At 42.9% G+C, this 26,970-nt stretch overlaps 2 protein-coding genes across 5 annotated transcripts in view; both read left to right on the forward strand.

Moving 5' to 3' along the window:
• The first annotated feature begins 750 nt into the window (after nt 1-750).
• The window catches only part of FRS2 (fibroblast growth factor receptor substrate 2), a 36,058-nt gene continuing 9,838 nt past the window's right edge, over nt 751-26,970 (forward strand). The window contains exons 1-3 of one of the 4 annotated variants that reach the window (XM_072146690.1): nt 751-935; nt 4,289-4,372; nt 25,710-25,811. The gene's annotated coding sequence lies outside the window, so the exon portion shown is untranslated. Of the gene's footprint in view, nt 936-4,288; nt 4,373-4,401; nt 4,508-25,709; nt 25,812-26,077; nt 26,150-26,970 lie in introns of those variants that run through there. The other 3 variants (XM_072146689.1, XM_072146691.1, XM_072146693.1) reach the window with 3 other exon arrangements.
• Nucleotides 14,111-17,302, forward strand: LOC140126812 (uncharacterized). The gene is made up of 2 exons (XM_072146688.1): nt 14,111-16,220; nt 16,487-17,302. Exon 1 carries the CDS (start codon nt 14,111-14,113, stop codon nt 15,959-15,961), a length of 1,851 nt encoding a protein of 616 aa, XP_072002789.1. The 3' UTR covers nt 15,962-16,220; nt 16,487-17,302.

Consider the following 26,970-nt stretch of genomic DNA (forward strand, 5'->3'; position numbering starts at 1 on the left):
GCTAACTACCGACCAGTTTCTCACCCCCCTATCATCTCCAAACTCCTGGAACGCCTGGTCCATTCTCGAATAACCTGCTATCTCTCATCTAACTCTCTCTTTGACTCCCTACAATCTGATTTTTGCTCTATCCACTCCACTGAAACTGTTCTTTCTAAAGTCTCCAATGATCTCCTCACTGCTAAATCCAATGGTAAGCCATTCGTTCCTCTTTCTTCTGGATCTATCGGCAGGAACATGTGGCAGAGCTGCTGCCTGAATCTATTGTATGATAACATTTCTTATGTGTATTTCCTTGGCTGGCCCAGACATTTTGTCAAGGTTTGTGTATTGAGCCTGGATTGTTGGAGCATTGTCATTTTAATTAGGTGTACAGAATGACTGATTTGTTTCTCACATCCGACTCTTGTTTTAATTTTCTTTGCCCTTAGATTCTGTGGAGTTATTTGCAACATTTTGCAGTATATTTAGTCCTTTCTGCAACATTTGACAAAAAGTAGCAAAAAAGGGGATTAATGGGACCAACAAATAAACCTACTTTGATAAATATGGCTGGGGAAAAAACCACAAATAAGCACCAGACAAAAGTCCCCCAATATCTTGAGGGGTTTTTTTGCGCTCCCTCCACTAGTTCACACACGGCGGCTTCTGACATCACAGACCGTCTTACACTGTAACTTTAAGAAACTTGCGGCAGGCGGTCGCTCTCGCGCCTTCCTACGTCTCGGCCGGTGACGTCACAATGCGAGCGCGCACGTCCCTGCGTTGTTCTCAGCTGGTCTGTGCGCGTCCCCGCGGCCGGTGTTCGTGTGACCCGGAAGCAGTAACGTTCGGAATCTGCGCACAGCGAGCAGCGTCGGTCCAGCTGGCGGCCTGGAGCCCGGGGAGCGAGTCCCGGCTGTGAACGCAGCCTCCCCGGTCCCCGATGGAGAGCCGTAAGTAACTTTGGGAGAGAGAACGAGCGGGCCGGATTACTCCTCCTATCGTGTAGCCTGCACTAGGGAGACACGGTGGGGAGGGGGAACATGGCTGCCCTGTGCACTCCTGCTATCACCAGTGCAGCCTGTGGGCAGTGCTGGGAGTGGTGAGGGCGAAATTTCGCTGGTTTTGCTGCCCATGGGCGCCGAATGCCTGATGAGCTCATCCACGAGCTACAAGCTTACATCTGGCGGTCAATTATGACGTCATCAGTGTGTATTTGCGTCACTGTTATAAGACCTTGGCTGCTTCTGGTTATATTTTCTATCATCTACTTTCAATTATTGGAATTTTAGGAAATGTTGGGGTTATTTACAAGGGTGAGGAGACACGTAGCTAGAGCTGAGGCAAAGGCTTTAATAACAAAATTGTTGCACTCTGAAGTCATCATTAATCTGCAGTAGATATACCAGCATGTGTGTGCATGCAGCTGATATCCCCCCTTCATTGTATAGTGGTAAATGGGCATCTAACACACTGATTGTCCTTATAGGTGTGATAGATTATAGATTGATGGTACATGCAGCGATTGCTATTGGATGCTGTACTGATGTGTGCTTCTTATAAGGGAATGTATGACTTTTGTTGTGCTCCTGGGGATCCACAAGCCCATGTGCTTCTGTTGCTACCTTGTGGCTGGCTCGTAAAGTCCAGTTTTCAGTACAAACCTTGGCAATGTTGTCATTGTGCAATCTATAGATTTTGGCATGCTTGCTCTGCTTGGCCTCACCCTGATCACCTATAGGGCTGGGTTCATGTGTGGACAGTCATTGCAAAAAGTTGTATCATGAATAGGCAATGCATCCTTTGCTACACGCATGATTTTATGGTGTTTTTTTTTTTTTTTTTAACCTGAGGTTTTTGGTAAAACCACCACAGTGTTTGTTTCAAAACATGCCCTGGTTAAACACAAAATTCTGGAAATGTCTAAAACTACTCCTAAAACCAATGGACAGTGTGTTGTGCAATTCATATGTAAAATATCACACAAATGCCCAGTGGGCATTTGATGACCTTTTTTCATCTGACAAATAATTTCTAGTGCTATGGGCAGTGATGTATTCCTACTGGATCTTCCAAGAGTTTTGCATAGTGACATTTTTGTTGCTGTGTTGAACACTGTAGTGTGGTGTATAGTGGCACTTGGCAAGTGATTTTTTTTTACCTCAGTGAATCTCTGTATCATTGCCGAATTTTAGAGCTGTACTGTAGCAATTTATGCAATGCAGACCTTTTCTGTATCCAGCTGGCAAAACTTTAAGGGGTTTTCCGTGAATATAATGTAACAACTCATAATGCTGTAAATAATTGAATACAACAAAACTCATGTCGTTAATCACAAAGCGAAGTTTAAAAAGTTTGCTTTTAAGATATACAAAATGTTATGGCTGTTCTAAAGTAGGCAGTTATCTACAAGTCCCATGATCCCTCAGTTCTCAGTAACAGCTCCTTCCTCTCAGGCTTTGCTAACAGTGATGTTGTAACAGACTCTCCAGCTCTGTTACTGAGAAATGATGTGTAACCCCCATCACCACACACTGGCCATATTGGATGCGTTCCAGAGTTCAATTCCCATCCAGGTCAACATCTGCAAAGAGTTTGTATGTTCTCTCCATGTTTACGTGGGTTTCTTCCTGTTTCCTTCCACACTCCCAAACATACTGGTAGGTTGATTAGATTGTGAGCCCCAAGGCGAACAGGGGCCGATTTTGGCAATCTCTGTGCAGCGCTGTGTAATCTGTGTGCACTATATAAATAATAATAATTATTAACTGCAACCAACAGAATGCAACCAAACATAGTGATGATCATATGACCTGCCCAGGCAGGTGCAGGACATGTGATGTGGACACCTGACCAGCGGCCATCTTCTGTCCTGTGTTTCCTACACGGGGACAAAGTCACAGGACTGATTAAAGGGCCAGTAGCATTTTAATTCTTAGAGTGTATGTCTATAAAATTTTTCTGCTAAGTTGCAAAGTAACCCTGGAGAACTGAAACCATACAATATACTCAAATGAGGTATGTAGCAGTAGGACTTAAAGCCCAGTGATATCTCTTCAGAAACCTGCTACAAGACTAATCCGCTCTTCTCTGAGTAATTGCTGTCATATTCAGTTAGATGGCTGCTATAGCACAAAGTGTCTCATCCATCATGATGGAGCTGCTCGGCTGTCAATGGATAGGTGATGGGTGAGGAGCGCTCATTTCCCCTTCCTTCTCCACCTGGCCGTGTGCTAGTCGTGAATCTGGTCCGGCCAAGCACATGCCCAAGTTAAAGAGGTCTTAGGCTGAGATCTCACAGAACAGCAATATAAGCTTAATATTCAGCTACAATCCTGGAATGTTACAGTATTTTTCGGACTAAAAGGCGCACCAGAGTATATGATGGTGCCATCAATAAATGCCTGCTAAAGTGTCTAGGTGCATATATAAGGCGCACCGGATTATAAGGATAAATGACCAGCAGGTGGCAGACTTGTGCACTGTTCAAGGCAGCTGTTGTCTGTAAGTACGGTTTATATAGAAGGCGCACTGGACTATTAGGCTCACCTTTGATTTCTGAGCAAATCAAAGGATTTTTAGAGCGCCTTATAGTCCGAAAAATACGGTAATGCATTTTCCACGCCCTGCTGCTTTTTACAAATTAGACAAAAGTATGGTTACACATCCCTCTAGGAACAATATGTAACCCTATGGACAAAACTATTAGCAAACTCCCTTTAAACTGTGAATAGTTGCAGTGATGGCTGGTCACTTCCAGGTTTTGAAAGCTGACGGGTCCCAACATCTACTTAGAGATGTCTGTATTATAAACAGTACATGGTAGGTGGTCGGGCTACTCTACAGATTTTGCTCTGGGAGCGTAACATTACACCCTCTGATAAACGTGGATGATAATTAATGGAGGTAGTTTCTATGATTTTTTTTTTTTTTAATATATATAATATACGTATATACCTGGCACTCCACATATTGGCGAGGATGCTCTATGTGTAGTTAAAACTTAAATATTTGACTTCATTCACGCTTATTTTGGTCAATGTGTTGCTTGAATTTGTGTGTCAAAACCAGGAGTGGCTGCAAATCATGAGTTGTGCAGCTTTCTATTATACCTTTTCTGTAGCTAGAAAAAAAATACCTTTCTTTAGCTGCATAAAATATATTTAGAAACTGTTATGCAACTAATTGACAGTATACAATACAGGAGATAAATGTCACCATCGGTAAATAACAGGTTTTTAGGATACATCCTAAGTATTGTGGGGAGCCCGCACTGCACTAACAAGGTCTGCTTTCTATTTTTTAGGCTTGTGACATCATGTCCATGCTGCTGCTTGGCCCCATTCAAGTTAATAGCATTGAGATGCAATGCTAAGCACAGCCATAAGTAGTAAGTGCTGCAGCCGTACTGACAATTGAGCCCCACCAATTCCTTTTCCGATATTGGTCACCTATCCTTATAGTCTCTTCAATCTGCGATGGCTTACAGGGCACAATAACTGTTCTGCTCCACAGCAGTTGAAAGGTAAAATGCATTTATTGTTTAAGCCATCCTATAATCAGAATCATCATAGATAATTAGAGGCCTCTTAAAGATGAAGCCTCTAATCGGTGAGATAAGGAGCCACTGTGGCACATTATTAAAGGCATTCTCGCATTATAGAAAATAAACTTACAAAGGAAACTAATTTAAGTGCTCAAATATTTGAATGGATTTACTTACTCCAGACAACTCCTGCCCTTGTTACCTATTGAGAGTTGTTGTCTGCTTTACATGACTGTATGTGAACAGCTCACTGTATCTCACCATTCATTTAAATGACCCTATGTTATAGTGTATGTTGCTTGTGGCACCCGCATGTAGTTGGAATGCTTGGCTTAAGACCTGATAAAACTATACTTGGTAAGTGGCCTGTTAATGATGAACAGATCTGCCATTTACTTCACTGATAACGTTTTATATTGATTGATTTTTCATTGACGAGGGAATGTGTTTTATGGCTTTTATGGGTTATCAAAATAGCTGTCCATTTATTGTTTTATACAAGAGTCACTACAGGGTGAATGTTGGTGAGCTAGTGCAATTTCCCGTTTTGGATTTAGGCCGGATCTGCCTGCTTTTCTCTTGTAATGTAGTGCAAGCTGCTTCTTTTTTTATTCACAAGTGAAGACCCCAAAGCATGTTAGTTATTGCTGCAGATTTGGGTAGCGGAATTTAACCTTTGCACCACATCCATGGTTCTTCACCCAAGTCATGGCGGAAGCCAACAGTTACATATCCTCTATGGGTTATACTGCTGGTTACTGTCCTAATACTTGGTAAGATTTAGTTTATGCAGAATTAATTCTTAAATTTCTACTTTTTAGAAAGAGAGTGAAATACTAAATAATTCCAAGTGTTTTCAATTGTATAATTCTGTAACGTAATCCTGCTGGATTGGTTTGTCACACTGCCCTTATTATAGGTTTACAATGATTGTTATGATAACTGTTACCACAAATCACAGAGATTTCTGTGACTTGTGGTGCTTGGGGATAATTTCAACCCACCACCACCAACTTTTTTTTTTTTTTTTTGTAGTGGGCTATTTGTGGTTTGCTACTCTACAAGGGTGCATTGCCTTTTGTGATTATTGGAATGTCATTGTTGCGTGGACCCTCTGATCTTGGTTAGCTGGAGCTTGAACTAATCCCTTGATTTACATTACAGTAGTTTAGAAACGTATTGTTGTGCTGTCCATCGCATTCCAGCATAAATTTGTTTTCCACAGATATGTTAAAATGCACATTTTGTTCTATGTTTTGTAAAGATATCATCAGAATTTCCCCAAAATATAGTTGTTTACATCCTAAAATGGTTCTGGTCTGCCTAAACCTTTTGGTTGTCAGGTTATGAACACAGGTTTAGCTTATTAGAAGTTGTGTCATTTTGTCTATTTACATGTCGTCTTGTGTACGCTGTAGAAATGGGACAATTCACTGATGCTTTATAAAGGTTATAAAGTAAAGAGCTGGGATAGTCTGTCTTTAAAGGAAACCTACCATTTCAAATCGTCGGTGTAAGCTGTAAACACCGAGCACCAGCTCAGGGTGAGCTGGTGCCGGTGCTTAGTTTCGTTAGTGCTAGCGCGCAACGCCTGCGGCATTTCCTATGTAGGCGCACGCAGCGCCGAAGCAGTTCCTGCTTTAAAGTTTAAAAAGTGTTAAAACCGCGATACCGCGGTTTATAACACTAACGAAACTAAGCACCGGCACCAGCTCATCCTGAGCTTACAGCTTACACCGACGATTTGAAATGGTAGGTTTCCTTTAAATGAGCTACATGTATCAGCGTGCTGCTGGATGATCAAACTGTAAACACCAGGTAATAGGGCAAAATGCTAGCCCATTTTGTTACACGGTGGCATAACCTAAGTCACACAAGTTTTTTCCAACCATTGAAGGGAAGTTTCTTTAGATACAAGTCATGTAATCTAGTGGTCTCCAACCACGGGCCGAGGCCGTGGAACATCAGGTCCTGGGCCAAGGTAAAAAAAAAAACATGGTACTTACCTCAGGTGCTCTTTTTCACCCCGTGGCTCCGGTATCTTTTCATCTCAGATTCTTGGCAGTGTGGCAGAGTCATGTCTATGCTCTCTGTCTGCGTGCACCCGCTATGTTGTAATCAGCCGGTGACACGACCAGCATGGCCAGTTTAGTCACGAGGGAGGCTGCAGCTGGCCAGTTTAGTCACGAGGGAGGCTGCAGCTGGCCAGTTTAGTCACGAGGGAGGCTGCAGCTGGCCAGTTTAGTCACGAGGGAGGCTGCAGCTGGCCAGTTTAGTCACGAGGGAGGCTGCAGCTGGCCAGTTTTTTTTAGTGGTAAAATTAGTTGCCTTGGTGTATACTCGGGTTGGCTTATACTTATATGTAGTATGTGTGTGTATATATGTGCATATATGTGGTATGTATATAAAGGCCAAAGACAATAGAAAAGCGTTATTATAATGTCCCCTTTTGTGTAGCCCCTCCTTATCAAGACATTGAGAAGAGCTACAGAAAAAGGGGAACTATAGAGGGGGCTACAGAAAAGGGGGCATTTAAGACCGTGGGCTGCAGGAAATTGGACATTATATGGGTTGGAGTTAGAAATGAAGTATATGCGAGGCACACAATTTTTTGGTGAAAATGTTTTGGATGCAGCTGGTTCTCGGATCCAAAATGGTTGGGGAACACTGAAGTAATCGATGTGATACAAGGCATGTTAGTTATTGTAGCATTTTATAGGATCTGGTCACTTCTTGCAATCTTTGGTGGTACCTTGTTTGGACTATGCACAGTTTCTTCCACCTGAGCAGCAGTATGACGATGACTTGTGCAGTAGATCTCTTTATTAGTAGCCATCATATATGCAGAGCCAGGCTTGTAGTTGGCCACACTGACATACTGAATGGAAGCTAGCCAGGCGGCCCCCTGACAATGGGCTCTCCTGCAGAGTGCCACAGCGCTTTTATATAAAGATGTGCAACGCTCCATTGAGCATGAGCTTCAAGAAGAGTTTATCAAAAGTTATTCAGGGACCAAGTGTTTCCTAGCTGTTAGACGATTTTCCAGCATTTAATCAATAGCTTCAGCACTGGGACATGCATAATTTATTACAACTTTGCTCATTATCTGCAAATAATTCTCAATGCTAAACCATTTCTTTTCAGATTGCAGTCCCTCCTTTTCTTGCTTGCACTATTTTAATATTAAAGACATTGTGAAAATGCAAGAGTAAGCAAGCACACAAGGGAACATCTTAATACTATGCGTTCTGTTTTACAAGGATTAATATTTTTCTATTTTCTGATAATTGTGAAATTTTTGATTCTCTCAAACCAGTCAGTTAAAGGCAATCTAGTCAATTAAAAATGGACAAAGTTTATTTCTGCGTAAGAAATTGTACTTCTTAGTGATGGTATCTATTATTCCATGCTTTGTACTGGGAAGCCGAAATATACTTCCAGATGCTGTGAAATTGGTGAAAAAGCACATAACGAATTTCACAATGAGCTCCATATAACACCTCCAATTTCATTCTTTGGTTTGGTAAGATCACAGGGATGATAAACTTATACAGGTCTTATTGTATTTTAATACATTTTAAAAAATTAAAACCTTGTGTAAGAATTTATTTTTATTTTTTTGCCATCTTCTGGCACAAATAACTTTTCATACTTCAGTTTACGGAGTTGTATGAGGTGTCATTTTTCTGCAAGATGAGATGACTTTTTATTGCTACCATTTTAAGGACTGTACATTTTTAGGTTTTATTTTTTCAAATCCTTTTAACCCTAGGTATTCTGCTTGATCCTACCATATAGTGCCATACTTCAGTTTCTAAATCATTTGTTACAGTGAAAGAATGTTTTCTTTTATTTTCCTCCAGACCATCAAAGTGATATGAAGTTCCTTACATTTCTTGAGCTTGTAGCCTGGGCTTCTGGAGTAGTTACTTAAATTTAATGCCTCATGCGTAGGAATGTATATTGGGGATTTGTGATAGCTGATGGTTTTTGGGACTAGCACATGTCCCTATATATTTATTTATATAGGCTCATGCCCGCAGCTATGGTTTCCATAGTGCCATTGAGCATTCTGGTGTTCCAAGCCAAAAAACTCATGGAAGGTTTTCTTACTGCCAAAATTTGTGGCTTGGGTAATCTCTTCTCCTCTCATCGGTGTGTGAGCCGACCTCACATGCCAATGACGCCTGTCGCTAATAACAGACCATGGGCCTATTGTTTGTGGCTTATGTAATGCACACATATGTGCGAATATGGTCCCTTTTATAGCCATAGTGCATGAATTGGACCTGCATCTTTTATTTGAAAACCCATAGAAGGGCAGTTTACAACTTTAATGGATGGAGCGGGACATGATGTCCTAGATGTGCTCAATTGGGTTCAGGCCTGGGAAAAGAGCGGGCCAGTCCATAGCTTCAATGCCTTCATCTTGCAGGAACTGCTGACACACCCCGACCACATGAGGTCTAGCATTGTCCTGCATTAGGAGGAACCCAGCATATAGTCTCACAAGGAGTCTGAGGATCTCATTTTGGTACCTAATGGCAGTCGGGCTACGTCTGGCAAAGCACATGGAGGGCTGTGCAGTCCTATAAAGAAATGCCACCCCACACAATTACTGACCCACTGCCAAACCAGTCATGCTGAAGGATGTTACAGATTGCTCTCCACAGCGTCTCCAGACTCTCAGGTCTGTCACATGTGCTCAGTGTGTACCTGCATTCACCTGTGTAGCACACAGGGTGCCAGTGGAGAATTGGCCAATCCTGGTATTCTCTGGCAAATGCCAAGCTTGGTGTTGGGCTGTGAGTACAACCCCATGTGTGGATGTCAGGCCCTCATACCAACCTCATGAAGTCCATTTCTAACCATTTGTGCAGACACATGGACATTGGTGGCTGCTGGAGGTCATTTTGCAGGACTCTGGCCGTGTTCCTCCTTGCACAAAAGCGGAGGTAGCAGTTTTACTGCTGGGTTGTTGCCCTCCTACGGCCCCCTCCACATCCTCTGGTGAACTGGACTGTCTCTTGGTAGATCCTCCAGCCTCTGGACACTACAGAACAGACACAACAAGCCTTCCTGCCACAGCTCGCATTGATGTGCTATCCTGGGTGAGCTGCACTACCTGAGCCACTTGTGTGGGAGTCCATCTCATATTAGCACTTGTGTATCCCCAGTTCCTATCAATTAGGCTCATGTTGAACAGTGTGGTTATTATCTGCATAGTATAATAATACATCTCTATCTCCTGGAATGTTTAATGTGTTGTTGTGGAATGGCTGGTGCATAGTTAACATACCTCTGCTATTATTCCACATTAGCAAAGTAAACAGAATTTTGGGTTTTACAAAAGCATATATTGCCCAGACCTGTCCCTACTTTCACAATGATTTATTTATTAAATTAGCTAATCAAACCATGCAAAGTGCAACCCTGCTCTGTAATCCATAGCAACAAGACTTCTGGCATACTCTGCCTGTATACCATGTTATATTGTGATTGGTGGAGGAAATGTCTACATATGTTTCATAACTTCCTTGCATACTCTACCAATATGTCTGACCACTGTGAAGTGCCATGGCTTTAAGGGTACAGTGATGGCCCCTCCTGATAAAAATTCTTGTCCATGGAGGTGACCTGGCATGTGTGTATATTTCTTGAATATGTGGTAGGCATCACTTATTATTTTTACTCTTTTTGGCCCGTTTAAAAAAAAAAAAATCTCCAGATAATCCCTGCAAAGTGCATCAGACTACGCATGGAAAAATTGATGTAGATGATTGGCGGGGGTCCAGCAGTTGGACTGTAATAGCACATCCTATGAAACGTACATGTGGGTAGTGTTGTGGCCTACCTAGCCGAGCATACCGGTATCTGTACATCTAACTGCATGGGGTAGTCTTCGCAGTACAGTTTGTAGGGTAAAAAATGCTCTTACTTGTCAGGTTTATCAGTTTGTGAGCAGCAGAATGTATTCTTGCCTTTAGTGTCTTCCTTGATCAGAGTTTTATGTGAGGCCACTCCTTGTGGAATCTCAATCAACGTTAACGTTTATTTTTGTTTTAGTTAAAATTAAAAAGGTGTTTTTTGCCCATGGTATCTGGGTTCAATGTATTAACTACAACAGAGGAAAGCTATGTTTTGTCAAGCCTTTATTTATTCACATGACCTCATAGGCTTTCAGTTCTGTCAGCTGTATATTTATCTTGAACACAGCCACGCAGGTCAGCATTTATCTGGGGGGCTGATAGGTGAAAATGGGCCTCATACCTGCCCCTTCCATCTGTAACACGCACAGCTCCTTCAAAATGTCATGGTTTGGACATATCCCAGGAGCAGCAAAGAATGTGAGCTTTTCATATGGCATGTGATGTGAAACCTTCCCAACGGCCGGGGGATAAGTGAGACTCTGTATTTTCTGGGCTTATTTAAACACTCAGCCCTTAGACTTACTCGGTGCCAAATGTGTTTCTCAAGTGGCGCAGAGCTGGAACAATTCGCAGATTGTAACTGCCAGAAGCCGCTGGCTCTCTTGACCTTTTTGGTGTGAGTTCTAGGAATAAACATAAACGTGAGTTAAAGAAGCCTTGGGGGTGAAGTAGTAATTAACCGGAGTGATGGACCTGGAGCTAGGATTTTACAGATGCTTTTCAGCATAGAAGAAATGATTCCTTTAGTATTTGCTTAGACTACCTATGTATTTAAGAAGAGACTTAAATGGTTACTAGACTGCATTGTTTAGAACAGAAGTAAAATAAAGTCTGCACATTTCTATGGGATTCACTGAGCCTTGTGTGGCAGTACACATTGATTTTAGCTGTTCCTGAAATCTTGTGACACTGGAAATTCTATTTGTGATAATATTGATGAACTTTGTTTGGATGTGTGACTACTATGACTACTTTTTTTCACCATTCAAGTGAATAAGACAAAGCTGTAGTACCACTGATGCTTCTAAGTTGGTGTGCAGATCGATGACTTTGCTGTAGCCACTTAAAATATCTGCTTGGCTTGGATGCTGATTTGGAGTCCTTTTGAGACAGGTGCACAGAACAAGACCTGAGATGGTGGGTACTGGCACCAGCTGATGCCAGCTTCTGCTATCAAAGCTTATTCCTATCCCAGTTCAGCTACCCTGGTGCATTTATCTATTCTTACTCTAGTGTTTAGAGGGTTTTGTTTTTAAAATACTTCAATCCTTCTCCTGCTGCCGGCTGGGGAACAAGGAGCAAGCACATGCCCCACTCTCTCCATGCCGCGAATCTGACATCACCAGCCAGGGGTGTGCATAAATTAAAACCCAGGGAAGCTGAGAGGCACTTGGGCGCTGTCTGCCTGAGCACCTCGGGTTGTTTTAGAAAGTTAATATTTCGTTATTAAAGATGCCGGAAAAAATGTTAAAAAACAGTCCCCACATCCCCTAGATGTAACGAGCAGCCTAATTAGGACACTCTAAACCGTAAACTGGTGGTAGATGTCCTTTAAAACCCAAAATAAAAACCGATTATTTTATAAGCATGTCAAAATCTAATTTTCCAATACGTCCCCCATGACGCCCACTTGGAGGATGCCCCTTGACCTCTGTAGGGACAGGAAGCGGAGAGGTTAAAAGCCTCCCACCCGCATCCTCCCGCCAGTGTCTTCCTGTCCCTACAGGGGATAGGTCAGAGAGGCTCCTCTCCTCCTAAGGGGGGGGGGGGACGCATGTTCTTTTTTTAGAGAAGAAACTTACCGGGGTTACGCCGGCCTATTGCAGGTCGTAGTTCCCCTCCGGATCGGGTCCGCGGCCGGGTCCTCCCTCCCTGGTCCCTCGATGATCCGGACAGCGGTCCTCTCCAGCAGCCGAATGGGGCCTACGCGAGGCCGCGCGGGAAGCTCCGTTCCCAAGAGTTCTTTGCGGCCGATGACGACTTCGGCCGCGACCGGAAGTGACGTCAGACGCGCCTCGGAGCGAACGAGCGCAGCAGAGCCACCAGCTAGGGGGATGGGCTCCCCGTTAAGGTATAAAGTTTAGCTCTATCAGAGAAATGGTGTCTGTTTTGGAGCATATACCGTTCGGTGGCCTGGCCGTCCCAGACATCTTTTGACATGGCTGATGAGGCAGACTTGGGCCTACTCCACCCCCTTGGTTACGTAAGTGGTGCTGTATGGCATGTTCTAGTAGTATATCATATTAGAACTCCAAGTTAGTTATTCCTTACCTTTCTCCCTTAGGATAAGGATCAAGGGACTAAGGGGAAAGGTAAAGAGGACAGACCTGAAAAATCTGAAAAAGCTAGCAAACCTGCTAAGAGCAGAAGTACTGCTAAGAAATGCAATATGTGTTTTCGCACTATGCCCGAGGCTTACCAGAAGCCCATTTGTAAAACCTGTATAGAAGAGTTTATGCGAGAGGAAAAAACTTCATTTATGGATGAACTAAAATCCTTTATTGAGGAGAAAGTAGTGGCTTCAGTGGCTTCGGCAACACAGAAGGAACCCCCTCCAAAAAAACCAAGATTAGCGGACATCTCCTCCTCTGAGGAGGAAAATTATGATTCTGAAGTCCCTTCCTACTCCTTGGTGGACACAGAAGAAATCGATTCCCAGGATGTAGGTCAAAAGACTGACCCACGTCACCTCTTTCAGTTGGATGAGTTAGATAATCTACTGAAGGCCATTCGCGAAACTCTAGACATTGAAGAGGAAGTCCCCTGCACATCTAGAGAGGACGAATTGTTTGGAGGACTGAGAGCCAAAAAACAACGCGTTTTCCCAGTTAACGATACCCTTTTGGGGTTAATTACAGAAGAATGGAAGGACCCAGAGAAGAAGATCACAACTTCCAAGGGGTTTAGACGACATCTATTCTTTGATCAGGAAGTCTCCAAAGTTTGGGACTCTGTTCCTAAAATGGATGTGCAGGTGACAAAGGTTGTCAAGAAAACAGACTTACCGTTTGAAGACTCGGCGCAACTCAAAGACCCTATGGACCGAAAGGCAGATGCCCTTCTTAAAAGGGCCTGGGAAACATCCATGACAAGCCTGAAGTCAAATTTATCGGCTACCTCAGTTGCCAGAACCCTCTTCTTCTGGTTAAACCAATTGGAATCCCACATCAGAGAAGGCACCCCTAGAGCTTCTCTGTTAGGAAGTATTCCTCTTCTTAAATCTGCCACTGCCTTTCTAGCCGATGCTTCAGCTGAAGGCGTCCGTTTTGCGGCCAAAGAAGGGGCTCTAACAAATGCCACAAGGAGAGCCTTGTGGTTAAAACAATGGGGCGGTGACATTCGTTCTAAAACGAAGCTATGCAGCATCCCGTTTGCTGGAGATTTCGTCTTCGGTCCAGAGTTGGACGCCATATTAGAAAGAGCCTCTGATAAGAAGGGGTTTCCGGAGAACAAAGCACCTTCCAAGAAACCTTCATTTCGTCCCTTCTGGAACACCAAGGAGACCTTTCGGGGCAAAGGTAAACAGGGTCGCTGGAGTTACCCTAAAGGCGGCAGAGGTCGGGGGTTTCTATTCTCAAATTCCCCTGACAACTCCGGAGGGAAGAGACAGTGACGCCAGAGTGGGGGGGCGTCTTCTAGGGTTTGTCAACCAATGGTCTCGTATTACCTCAAACCCTTGGGTCCTGAATATCATCAACTCGGGATACAGGATAGAATTCAGTACCCCCCCACCATCAAGATTTATGCCTCCCTTATTATCTACCTCTTCCTCTACCCATTCTCTCATCTGGCAGGAAGTCTCATCTCTCATTCTCGCAGGAGTGATCTCCCGGGTCCCTCAAGATCAAGAAAAGACGGGCTTCTATTCTCCCCTCTTCCTGGTCAAAAAACCAAACGGGTCAAACCGGATGATAATAAACTTAAAGGCCTTGAACAAGTTCATCACTTACAGACGTTTCCACATGGAATCGGTAAGATCTGCGACCCAAATCATTTACACCGGTTACTGCATGTGCACAATAGATCTGCAAGACGCCTATTATCACGTCCCAATTCACCCATCATCTCAAAAATTCTTAAGATTTTCTGTCCTCTCTCCAGAGGGTTCTGTCCTACACTTTCAGTTTCGGGCTCTCCCCTTTGGGATTTCATCAGCTCCAAGAGTGTTTACAAAGATCATGGCGGAGGTGGTTGCTTTTCTGAGACTTCAGGGAGCATCTATCATCCCTTATTTAGACGACCTGCTGATTGTGGGAAAAGACAGTTCAGATCTCATTATAGCAAGAGATCTTACGATATACAAGCTTTCAGAGTTGGGATGGTTAATAAACACCCCAAAGTCAGATCTTTCTCCCTCCACCCTCAAGAAATTCCTTGGTGTAATGTTAGATTCCACTCATCTGATGTCCTTTCTTCCTCAGGGGAAAGCGGAAGATCTGAGACAACACGTTCGCTCCTTCAGAATGAAGATTTCTATATCAATCCGAGGAGCCATGAAGATCTTAGGACTCCTTACAGCCTGTCTCCCATCAGTGGCCTGGAGTCAAAATCATTCTCGCATCCTACAGAATTGGATTCTGAGCAGTTGGGATCGAAGACCCTCAGGTTTGGACAAGAAGGTCATCATCCCATCCTCAGTAAAAAGAAGTTTACAGTGGTGGTTACAGAGAAAGAACCTGGAGAACGGGGTCCACTGGCACTGTCTTCCGCGTCTCACAATTGCGACCGACGCAAGCAGTGTGGGCTGGGGAGCGGTCTTCCCTTCCCATTACGCCCAAGGTCTATGGACGCCTTCCCAATCCCGGAAGCCATCAAACTATCGAGAGCTACGGGCCATCTGGGAAGCCCTAAGGCTAAATACACCTCTCCTGAAAAACCACCATGTACACATTTTATCAGACAACACCACAGCGGTGTCTTAAGAAGACAGGGGGGGACAAGATCGACAACTCTTTCCACCTTAACACATACGATCTTCTCCTGGGCAGAGGAGAACGTGCTCTCCCTCTCCGCAACTCACCTGAGAGGAGTTCTAAACAAGGAGGCAGACTACCTCAGCAGGGAACAAATTTCTCCCAACGAATGGAGCATCAATCCAGAGGTCTTCATCTATTTGACAAGTCTGTGGGGAATTCCTCAAATCGATCTCTTCGCCACAAAGAAGAATACGGTATGCCATCGATACTACACTCTGGAGGCAGGAGCACCGAAGGATCGACTGGATGCTTTCAGCCACCGATGGGTCGAACCTCTTTCCTATGCCTTTCCCCCTATTCCCTTAGTGGCAAGGGTCCTCAGAAAAATCCTTACGGACCAGGCAAGGGTGATACTGATCTGTCCAAATTGGCCAAAGAAGAACTGGTATCCCCTGTTGACATCTCTGACCCAGCAGCAACCAGTGATACTACCCTCACGGAGAGACCTGTTACACCAGGGACCGATTCTACATCCCGACCCTGGACGGCTTCAGCTAACAGCTTGGATCCTGAGTCCGAATTCCTGACATCGCGGGGTCTTTCAATGGCTGTAGTAACAACTCTTAAGGCAAGTAGGAAGAAGGTTACGTTCGCAATTTATCACAAAATTTGGAAAAAATTTGCAACATTTTGTGGAGATAATCCTCCATCTCAATCTAACCCCAATATCTTACAGATTTTGGACTTTCTACAGAAAGGCCTGGAACAGGGCCTTTCTACTAGCACCTTAAAGGTCCAGGTCTCGGCCCTTGGCGCCTTCTGCGATCGTCCACTGGCGGAGCACAGGTGGGTCAAAAGGTTTATCCTAGCCTCCTCCAGAATCAGACCCCAGATTCTCAGGAGAGTTCCTACATGGGACCTAAAACCGGTCCTAGACGCACTTTCCAGACCACCATTTGAACCTCTGGATAGCGCCAACATAAAGAACTTAACGTTAAAAACTACCCTTCTTGTTGCTGTCACTACAGCTAGAAGATTGGGTGAAATTCAGGCTATCTCAATCAAAGAGCCTTATATGCGAGTTTTGTCTGATCGTATAATTCTTACTTTAGATCCAGGCTTCATTCCCAAGGTGACATCCAGATTTCACAGAACTCAAGAAATCACACTACCATCCTTTTGCGAAAACCCCTCCACTAGTAGGGAAGCTTCGTGGCACCTTCTAGACGTAAGAAGAATTGTACTAGCTTATATAAAGGCTACAGAGTCCTGGCGTTTAGACAATAACTTGTTTATTCAATTCCAGCGAAAAAACAAAGGGAGAAAAGCCTCAAAAACATCAATAGCAAGATGGCTAAAGTTAGCTATCTCCACCTGTTATACGCAACAAGGGAAGGAGACCCCAACGGACCTAAAAGCCCATTCCACCAGGGCTATGTCCACTTCCTGGGCTGAAAAAAGAGGTGCATCATTAGAGCAGATTTGCAAGGCCGCTACCTGGGCCTCATCATCCACCTTCATAAAACACTACAGACTGGATTTGCCTTGTTCTCAAGATCTTTCCTTTGGCAGGAAAGTTCTACAAGCTGTCATCCCACCCTAAAAACTTCTACTTATCTGGTAGATCTCCAAGTGGGCCGTCATGGGGGACGTATTGGAAATATAGAATTAGACTCACCGGTAATTCACTTTCCATCTAGTCCTCCATGACGGCCTATATATATTCCCTCCCTGACTTATTCTGTATGTATGTGAATGTTTAACATACAAAATAAAATTTTGTTGTACCTTCCACCGGTGTAGTTATTTGGTAGACACTGGCGGGAGGATGCGGGTGGGAGGCTTTTAACCTCTCTGCTTCCTGTCCCTACAGAGGTCAAGGGGCATCCTCCAAGTGGGCCGTCATGGAGGACTAGATGGAAAGTGAATTACCGGTGAGTCTAATTCTATATTTTTGTTTTTTTTTAAAAGGCAGTTATCCTGCAAAAGTTCATGTCACAGATAAAAAAAGGTAAACTGGATAAAAGGAATAAAGATACTTTGACTACAACTTGGGAAACTTGGGTAAGAGCTAGTGCAGTAGCAGTGAACCTAAGGCATTGGTGGCACTCAGCCCTTTCTTTAGGCACCCAAGCCATCACCACAGCACAGTCTCTCCCTGGTCATGCAGCACTAATTTAAAGTGGTTTGCTCATGTAAAAGAGTTCTGAAATTTTAATCCACTGGTCATGTTTATACAATAATGATGATTTTTAACCCCTTATTTAGCAACTTGTCACTTATTGCTGTTTTAGCTCTTATAACTGAATGATGGTCAGCGTAAAATTTAACAGTGTGGACGGGGACTCCCTGAGCAGACACTTCATGATCCCTCTGTGCTATGAGATGCTGTGTGTTGGCAATGTGCTTAGATTATCAGGGTACAGGGTTTATCTACACTTTTATTTAGCTTCCGAACATTCTGCTAGAATCTGAGACATAGAAAAAGAGAGATGAGACTGATCAGAATCATGAGATGGCTATAAGACTGCTACCTTACCCAATCAATAAAACACAGTCAGCACTGCCATGCCCCCATGCAGTAGAAGAGAAGCTATTAATGCCAGAGAAATCTGCCTGACCATAGTCAGGAGTTTATCAGGACTGTTGGACAGGTTCGAATTATATATGTAAAATGCTGTATTTTTGTTAATAACAGTGAATTTTATTTTGTTATCCTGAGTACATTTAACCTTCTAAGGACTTGGCCCCTTTTTTTTGTATTTTCATTTCTATTTTTCAAATTTTTTCATACATTTTACAAAAATTAAAACCTCCTATACAAACATTTTTTTTTCAGATTTTGCCATCTTCTGGCGCTAATAAGTTTTTCATACTTCGGTGTAATTAGCACATAGTAATGAATGGACTTAATCCAGAGCGACAACTTCTCTTTTTGAAGCCACCGGCAGTAATGTAAAACGGTGCTAGCACCGATCACGGGTGTTACCGGTTTGCTGCGATATGCAACAAAGACTTATCAGCTATGGAGAGGGCTCAGCCAGTGAGCCCTCTCCATGCAGCCGACCCGTGATGTGCTATTACCTCCCGGGTCGTGAAAGGATTAAGAATCTTGTCTTCATGTGAATTGTGGAAGTTGTGGCAGAGCAGTTGGCTATAAATTACTTTAAAAACTTCTGTGTTGGCACTTTGCGTTTAAATAAGTAGGTTTTGGTGTAGTTTGAGTACTCAATCTCTAAACGGTTTACCATAACTGGGCTAGAGCAATGTATGCTGCACTGTACGAGGCCAGAAGCAAAATGCACCACCCACTGTAGAGCATGGAATTTGTTTGAAAACTAAGTGGGAGTCTGGAAAACCCCTTCTAGGCAAAATACCTTAGTTGTTGGACACAATTGTGATAACTTAAATGACACACTTCTTTTGGTCTTTTGATCTAGAAATAAGTTTGGTACATGGAAACCACTCCAGTGGGAACCTGCAAGGTTGTCGAAAATAAATGGGTTAGATGCTTTCTGTTCTTTATACAGGCTCCCGCACACTGCAGAGGTTGTCCTGTGCAGTATCCTGTTCCACGGACTTGCCTCTGTGCATCACAATAACATATGATGCAGAGATTCCCTGCTTCCTGGCTTAACAGCTGCGCCAAATTGTAACTAGGGTGATTGGAGTCCCCTCCTCTGCACTGTGGTCTGTCTGTGCAATAGGACACCGGGCGATCTGTGATGCGCTGAGCGACCATGGCAGTGTAAAACTGCACTAATACGGTTTTCTCCGGCATTCTCTTACTAACTGATTTTAAGTTACCAAGTAGATGTTTATCTTTTCCCAAATCTTGTATGGTTAAATACATAATTTATTCCGTTCCAACGTTAAAACTGATATTAAAGCGTTGTTTCTATTGGAAAACGCCCCAATGCTCCACGAAATCTTTCAGCTGATAACACTTTTTACCTGGGCCCGGAGGCTGGATAGCTAATCCTGTGCTTTATAGGCTTGTATCACTTGGAAAGATGTTGATGACTATTAGAGACTGCTTGCTTGTCTATATCACATATTCTTGGTTCTACATTAAATCCCTGTACAACTTAGTGACTGTTTCTTGGCAGAGAGCGAACATTGACACAGTAGAAACAATTATATTGGGTGTAGGCGTGTGAAAACTTTGACTTTTTTTGGCAGAAGATGTGGTATAATTTTATAGGGGAAAATTCTAAATCTGAGCAGGGCATATACAGCTAGCTACACTGTGCTACGATACTCCATATGGCTGTGTACTTCAATAATGTTTATTACAATATTTCAATAATTGACCCATTTGCCACCAATTCTAGTGACTTGTACCATCAAATCTATCCCCTTAAACCCACTGTTCTATCTGCTGCATGTCACTGAATACCCGTTGGCTAAAGCTACTAGGAAGCTGATCTTGAACATCGTCACATCGACCCGATGCTTGATGACATCACATTTTGATGGCTAGGATTCGGGAGGTGTGGAGTATGGAAACCCTGACAGCCGCCATGAATAACCGGAGGGACCTAATTGATAAAGTCTGGAGACCGTGGGGTGCCTACTGGATATCCACCTTGCCGGGGACGGCATCATGATCCCCCAAGTATAGGGAGGCCTTTTGTATATTTCTGTCCCCTCTTCCCTCCTGAAACTGTCCTGTTTTGTCTTAGATTTATAGTTTAGTATTTACTTGAGATGCACCTTGAGGTTTCTATACCTATGAACCCTCACACAACGCCAGTGAATATGGCAGAGAGCTTATTGTATAGTTCTGTTACAGTTAGAACAGGTATACATTTCCGGAGAAGAATTGGCTAGGAGTAAACGTCATTGATGAATCGGCTAATGTATCTGTCTTTATAGATGTTAAATGTTGTATGACCTGTAAAACTTAAAGAATCAAACAATCTACTATGGTATATTACTATGGTATACTATGGAGAGCCTTTTGCTTATTAGGTAATGTCAGTAAATGAGTGCAATGTATTTTCTGTATGAGCTGCTTGTCGCTGTGACTTGAGACTCCTCACAGTGCAGTGTCTTTACACATTGTACAGAGTGAGGGCTTGATACAGCTCTGCTGCTCTGAATGACGCCTGAATAGCTCACAGTTCTCTTTTCTTGGGCTTGCAGGAGCAGTTCCTTTCCCTTATGCACAAGAGCTTGTGTGGTCTTCTTTGTGTGGTGGGTGGTCAGTAAACGCATGAATTGGCCCAATCATTATGGGAGTGTGCACTGACTGAATGCAATGTGCAGCCCAGGACTTGGGTGTCATATTGTAGAAAATATGTATGCATTCTCTGTAGGTGTACCACAGATGCCACCTTATAGAAGTGAATGTCTCAGATCGTAGCATCTAGGCTAGATGTAATACAATGTTAAAATCCTATTTCACCTAACTGCAAGTCAACCTATTGCCCTATTCCAATAAGTCATTAAAGAAAATCTACCATCAAAACCATAAACCAGGGATACTTACTCATAGAGCCATCCCCGGTGACTGTGCTAATCTTTATATTTGTTATACTTGCCCTTCTTCTTTCTAGAATAGACTTTTTAAATTCCGCTCATGAGCCATAAGTGCTCTAGGGTCTTTACCAGAGCCCCTCAGTGCTCGAGATTCACACACTGTTACAGTGAGCAGAACATTTCTCCCCCTGATCTCTCCTTTCTCCGTCTGACTGTGTAATCTAGCAGCAGCAGGAATTGCAGGGCTGTGATATACCACACAACAGTAACCTTTGCAGCCATACAAAGATTGCCTTGGTTATCTTTTTTTAAAAGCAAACTTTACCATTCACCAGGAATGCCATTTTTAGCTTGTGACCTATGCCATTCTGATTTTTAAAATGCCTTAGTCAGCGTTCTGAATAATTTCAGTAGTTAAAAGTTTAATTTGCATTACCTGTTTTCCTGCCAGCAGCATGTGGTGAGTCTCTGGGATAGGCAGCTGCAGCATCTGTGTGTGCCTGTATCAGTCTCCTCAGCACTCATTCCGCTCACTTCCTGTTAAGTGCATTGAACAGGTAGGAAAGGGCTGCATCTGCCCCTCCCCTGGGACTCGCACCACACACTGCTGGTGATAAGATTCCGAATAATATGGTTCAGAGGCTATTGGAACCTGTCACCAGCTTAAAATAACATTCTTGATGACAGGTGTGCTTTAATTCTTTAGTTTTACATTTTTTCACACAAAACAGGAAGAATATAGAGCAGGGTGATGAGGGGTGTTATACTTGGTGTCTATACTGACCTATTACATCAGGTACATAGTTTCTCCACAGATATCCACCTTTTTTCCCTAAGAGAGGTTTGTTGCATACAATTGAATATTTGTTTTGTTTATCTAATGCGGCTTAAAGAGGACCTGTCACCCATAATTTCGCCACTAGGAGCTGCTTACTAAAGTAAGGGGTGTGGTTACGGGCGGTGACTGCCGCATGACGCGTGGCAGTCGCCGCCAGCCTATGGAGCAAGCGGGGTGGTCCGGGGAAGAGGCAGCACCTCGGACCGCCCCTTCATTAATACATTGGACAGCTTTGCGAGCGGTCCGACATTTACATTGTACCCCGCCGCCAGAGGTTTCTGGTAACGCTATCCTTCTAACACTGCGTTTGTTCAAGGACTAGGAACTGCTTACTTTAGTAAGCAGCTCCTAGTGCCGAAATTATGGGTGAAAGGTCCTCTTTAAGGGAAAGCACATGGATTTTTGCAGGGCCCATTTTAATTTTTTTTTTTATAAAATCCGTATCTTTGTTTGCAATGGGGCTCCTCTTGCCAAACTGATTCCTTGTTATGGAGTATAAATCAGAATTTAATAATTGTAATGTTTAACTCTTTACTGAACCTTCCCTTTGAGGAGCAGTCCAATTTAGTAAATGTTATGTAATGGACATGGAGATTACTTGTAAGCCATCAATAACCTTGTGTTATTTTTGCACAGTAAGATGTACCTGTTAGACTCTGCAAGCAGCAAATAAAGCTGCCGCTTTAGCCAAGGTTAAGAGAAATACAAGAGCGTGGGCACTGATCCCCCAAGCTGTTAAAGAGCCTATAAAACATCACTTGTCCTTTTATAAAGAAGTCCACAAGTAAACGGGTGAACAATATTGGAGCAATCCCTTGTGCAGAATGGAGGCAGACTTCATTGGTTCTGAACTGTACTTGGCATAAAGGGTGGCACCGATTAAGCAGATGTAAGTTATATGTTATGAATTATAGGCATAAGTGGGTGAAATCATGGGAATTGCTTTCCCTAAATTGTCAGTATTTTAGCTGGTTAGGAACAAAGGATCTCATCTATAATAAGAATGAAGCTTTCTCTCCATATGCATGTGCGTTTTGGTTTCTCATTTCTTTCTTTTTGAAGAAGTGCCTTAAAGGGAACCTGTCCGCATATTGTCTTATAGGTGAATTCTCTTTTGATTATAAGCATAATTTTGTAGATAAAATGTGTCACCCTGATGCAGAGGAAACTTTTTTTAATTAATATGCAAATGTAACATGTACATTTCTTGCATTTTAAATGTTCCGCACCTCCTGTGCGTGTTGATTGAGGTGCCCTGCTCCCCCTGTAAAATTGTGGATGAGAAGAGAGGATGCTTCGAACCTTAGAGAGCTTTGCCATTTCAACAAATTAATGTCATTGTTTGTATGATGAAAAGTTAAAGAATTTGTTTAAATTCCTCTGTTTTTTTTATTCTTTTCTTGCTGTCATTCTATAGAAAGCTTCTATGTTTACTTCCAGTGGACAGAAATCTGACCGTGGTCACACAGGTGCGCATATCAGAGTAATTGGAGCTGTGATATAACGCGCCGCGCACCTGTGTGACCACGGTCAGATTTCTGTCCACTGGAATTAAACCTAGAAGCTTTCTATAGCAGGACAGCAAGCAGAGATCTAGAAAACCGTGAGGTGCTCAGTAATTTTATTTGCATTCAGACCACAGATTTTCCAAAGTAAGACATTTTTATGATGCTGGAGGCTTCACCTCTGATATACCTCTGTCATATCCTTATCTGGCCAAGAGGATCTGGCCAATAAACATGTACTTACCACTGCGGTCCTCCCGGTGTCCCGCACCTCCATCTCTCCAGCCAGTAACCCTGTTTGTTTACAGGGGCACAGAAACTTCCAACCAACCAGGCACTGCCCACCCCTAAATTTTTCCATGTTTCCTTTAAAATGTTACCAATGGCCAATAACAAGTATACCCCCTTTCCCAATTGCTTGCCTCTTCTAGATCCCCTGTATCCGTGTGCAGATGAGACCAGAACACCTTACATTACTGCTTGAGGGGCTGGGTGTAAGAGCGCATTCACATGCTGCGTTGCGTTTTGAACGCATTCCACTGACTTCAGCCGTGATTACATGCTAAGGTTACATTGCGTTTTAGCAGATGCAATGGCAACGCTCCTTTGTGATGGCAGGTTTTCTTTAAAACCATAGCATCACATGATCTATCCACAGCCATATCGCCCGCCCATACGTTGCATTTACACTATGTTAACAGTACATTTTACATTGTGTTTGCTGTTATCGCAATGTGTGAATGCAGCCAAGGAGTGCACATAAAATAGCGTTCTATCTATAGTGCTTGATGAGAGTTGCTGTATTATTTTTTCGTATCATGCAATCGTCTGTAGTTTTCCATGGAAAAATGAATGAGGTTGATTCCTTTTTTTTCCTCTTCCTCTTTTCAAAAATGCTGGTGGATTAAAAAATTAGGAGTTTGTTTTGCTGGTGTTTAGTTTTTTTTAAATAAATGAAGCATTTGCCTAATGTTTTTTTTTTTTATTATTATTATGTGATGCTAGTCGTACAAGTGACCCCTCCGTTTCTCTCCTATAGCGCGACTACTTTCTTTGTATGAGTGGGATCTGTCTTTGATGTGGACCTTCTGTCCCTTTTCCTCCTCCCTGCACAAATATTGCTTGAAGTTTGCCATAAGTAGTGTGGGAGTTACAGAGAAAGACCTTTCCCACTTTTAAAAAAGAGAGGGAGACATTTCTGTTGCCAAGGAACCTCTTAAACAGACTTTGTGCCCATATAAAAAGCGGCGTGTTGCCAGGGTTACTTGCACTGTGGGGGAAGAATGTAGTGTGGACTTTGAGAATATGAGGCACAGAAGGCTTGTAATCCATGTGGGGATAGACGGATCATTACTTCATGGGCATCATATTATCTGTATTGCCCAGGTAAAGAGAACCCGGCATTTTTATGTCTTCACTAGGGCTACACAAAAGATTAGACCACTATTGTCATCACGTGGCTATGCAACGTCTCAGCCTTATGTATGCGATGAGGGTGAAGGCAACACCCAAAATACCAACTTACTGGCCCTGTATTTCATACATGATGGGTAATAAAGTGGGTGCAGCTTTTTCTTCTCTCTGATTTTAGCTTTCAGAGATGAGCACTTTCTCCATTGCCGCTCCTTTCATATGTCAGTATTTGCATAGGATAACATGACATTTGTGGGTGTCATGTACAGTCCTTACTGACTCATCCCTTTAGTTTATTAATGGTTAATCTCTGTCCTATATGGTTTACTATTCTCTAGCTCCTTTTGTTTAGTTGCCAGCACATTTCTTCTACTTCCTGGCAGCGGTTTAATGAGTGCCCCGCTTTATGGTATTTACACAGGCTGCACTTTTGGCATTGAGCGGGCTTCTTTGTATATCAGATTTTTAAATGGCTCCGGTTTAGGTGTGCCTCCTATCTATCTACTGTTAATTTGTGTTCCTGATTTTGTTGAGGTGTTGTGTAATATCCCTTTAAGCAGAGTGAACAGACAAGCCAGTGTGTGTCTCTAGGCTGTGTCCCAGGGAATGTTTACTCATGTGTAGGTGGATGAATATTTTCTTGCTGAGTGATTTCATGCATAGGACTATCAGGTTTTGATTTCATGTATTTATTGTTTTTCTATGCTTTTTTTTTTTTCTCCATTGATATTTCATTGTTTGTTGTTTTTCCATACATTTTTCCTCTACATATAGTTCTGTGTTTTATGTTTCTTTTTGGGATGATCACACATTTTTCTTTCTGTATTGAGATGTTGCCTAAAATCCTCACACCTGTACAAGGAGGGGAAGCTGCTGCTATAGGAAATATCTGTTAAATGATTCCTCACATAGGATTTCTGAGAACTTGAAGAGCCTGGGAATTTGTGTGTGGGTTGGCAGGGAGATGGCGGGGAAGTGACATGCAGAGGATTTTTGGAACATGCCACTAACGTGCTTCCTTGGATCATGTTTAATGTAAAGCAAGTTGCCAGTAGTCTGCAAAGCACTGATTTTCTTATGTTTTTTTTTTTTCAGGATAAAAAGCTGCTTAAGAAGTCAATACGGTATGATATCATGGTACGAGACTGACGTCCTAATGCTGCAGCAGAGGCTAGAAAGATTCATGGCCAGATCTATGTAAGTCTTGTATTTTCTGGGAATTATTGTAATGGTAAATATTGTCATCATTTTTAGTTGGATTTTATTTCATACTGCTTTAGCTGTGTATATTTAGCGGATATATACGTGCTGGAAAGCATCAGGTCAAGTACATGAAATGTATCCATAGGCTTATTTTCTGCTGTCCTTTTGGTCTCCACATGGCTGCAAAACACCAGTATGTCATCTTTATGATTGGCTAAAGTTTTTTTTTTTTTTTTTTTAACCTGCATGTACAGCATATACACCAGTGAAGCCCCTGCCGTACACGCTAAAGCTGTCTATAGACTTATACTGTCGAACAGAAGCCCCATCTGGTCAGTACTGCGTGAAACAAAGGAGACTATAGTAGCCAACAGGATGAACTAGCATAAAGTTTATACTTTGAGAGATGTCCTACCATGTGCCTATACAATAGGACACTTTTCTAGTTTTCGATGTTAGAATAGGGCAAAAATGTAAGCTGAAAGCAAGACATGAACAGAGCTTGAAGGCCACATGTACACATTTCCTTCTATTAGATCTATAAATGGACAACATCTTTTTTTACCAATGGGATCTATCTAAGGGGTTTATCACATATAAAGTCTTCCAGTGTTGGTACAGTACCCTAATAGGGTCTCTTATGTTTTGCCTATTCCGGTAAACTTTACTTCCTGCTCGAAGGAGTCTCGGTAGCTGTTTTCAGGATGTCCTGCAGATGCCATGAATACCACTCCCAGGTCACTGGTGGGAGGACTGCGCCTAGGACCTCTGCATTTAGTAGAAAGTTCTGAAAGTGGCTGCAGGCAACTCGCATGATGCCACATGGATGACTAAATTGACTGTAATAGATTGTAGACTTTTCCTTCTTAGGCCTAATGCACACGACTGTGTACTGGCTCGAACCGATCCCTGGTTTTAGCAAACACCTGGTTGGAGGAGGACAGAAAGGCAAGTGGCCTTGCACAGTCACCGTGTATTGTGACACCATAGATCACAGCTATCGCAGACCCCATATGGTCATGTGCATGAGGCCTCAAATGTTACACAACTTACTGGTCACATGTTTACATTAACATACAATATATAGCATAAATGACTTTAAAATATGGGTGGAAAAAAGTTGAATTATCTGTGCATGACACAACAGGTCATT

Source organism: Engystomops pustulosus, chromosome 4 (assembly GCF_040894005.1).
Source record: "Engystomops pustulosus chromosome 4, aEngPut4.maternal, whole genome shotgun sequence".
NCBI lineage: Eukaryota > Metazoa > Chordata > Amphibia > Anura > Leptodactylidae > Engystomops > Engystomops pustulosus.

Bases quoted from the DNA above. Each gene is read 5' to 3' on its own strand.
- LOC140126812 (XM_072146688.1), top strand. From the start codon at position 14,111: ATGGTCTCGTATTACCTCAAACCCTTGGGTCCTGAATATCATCAACTC.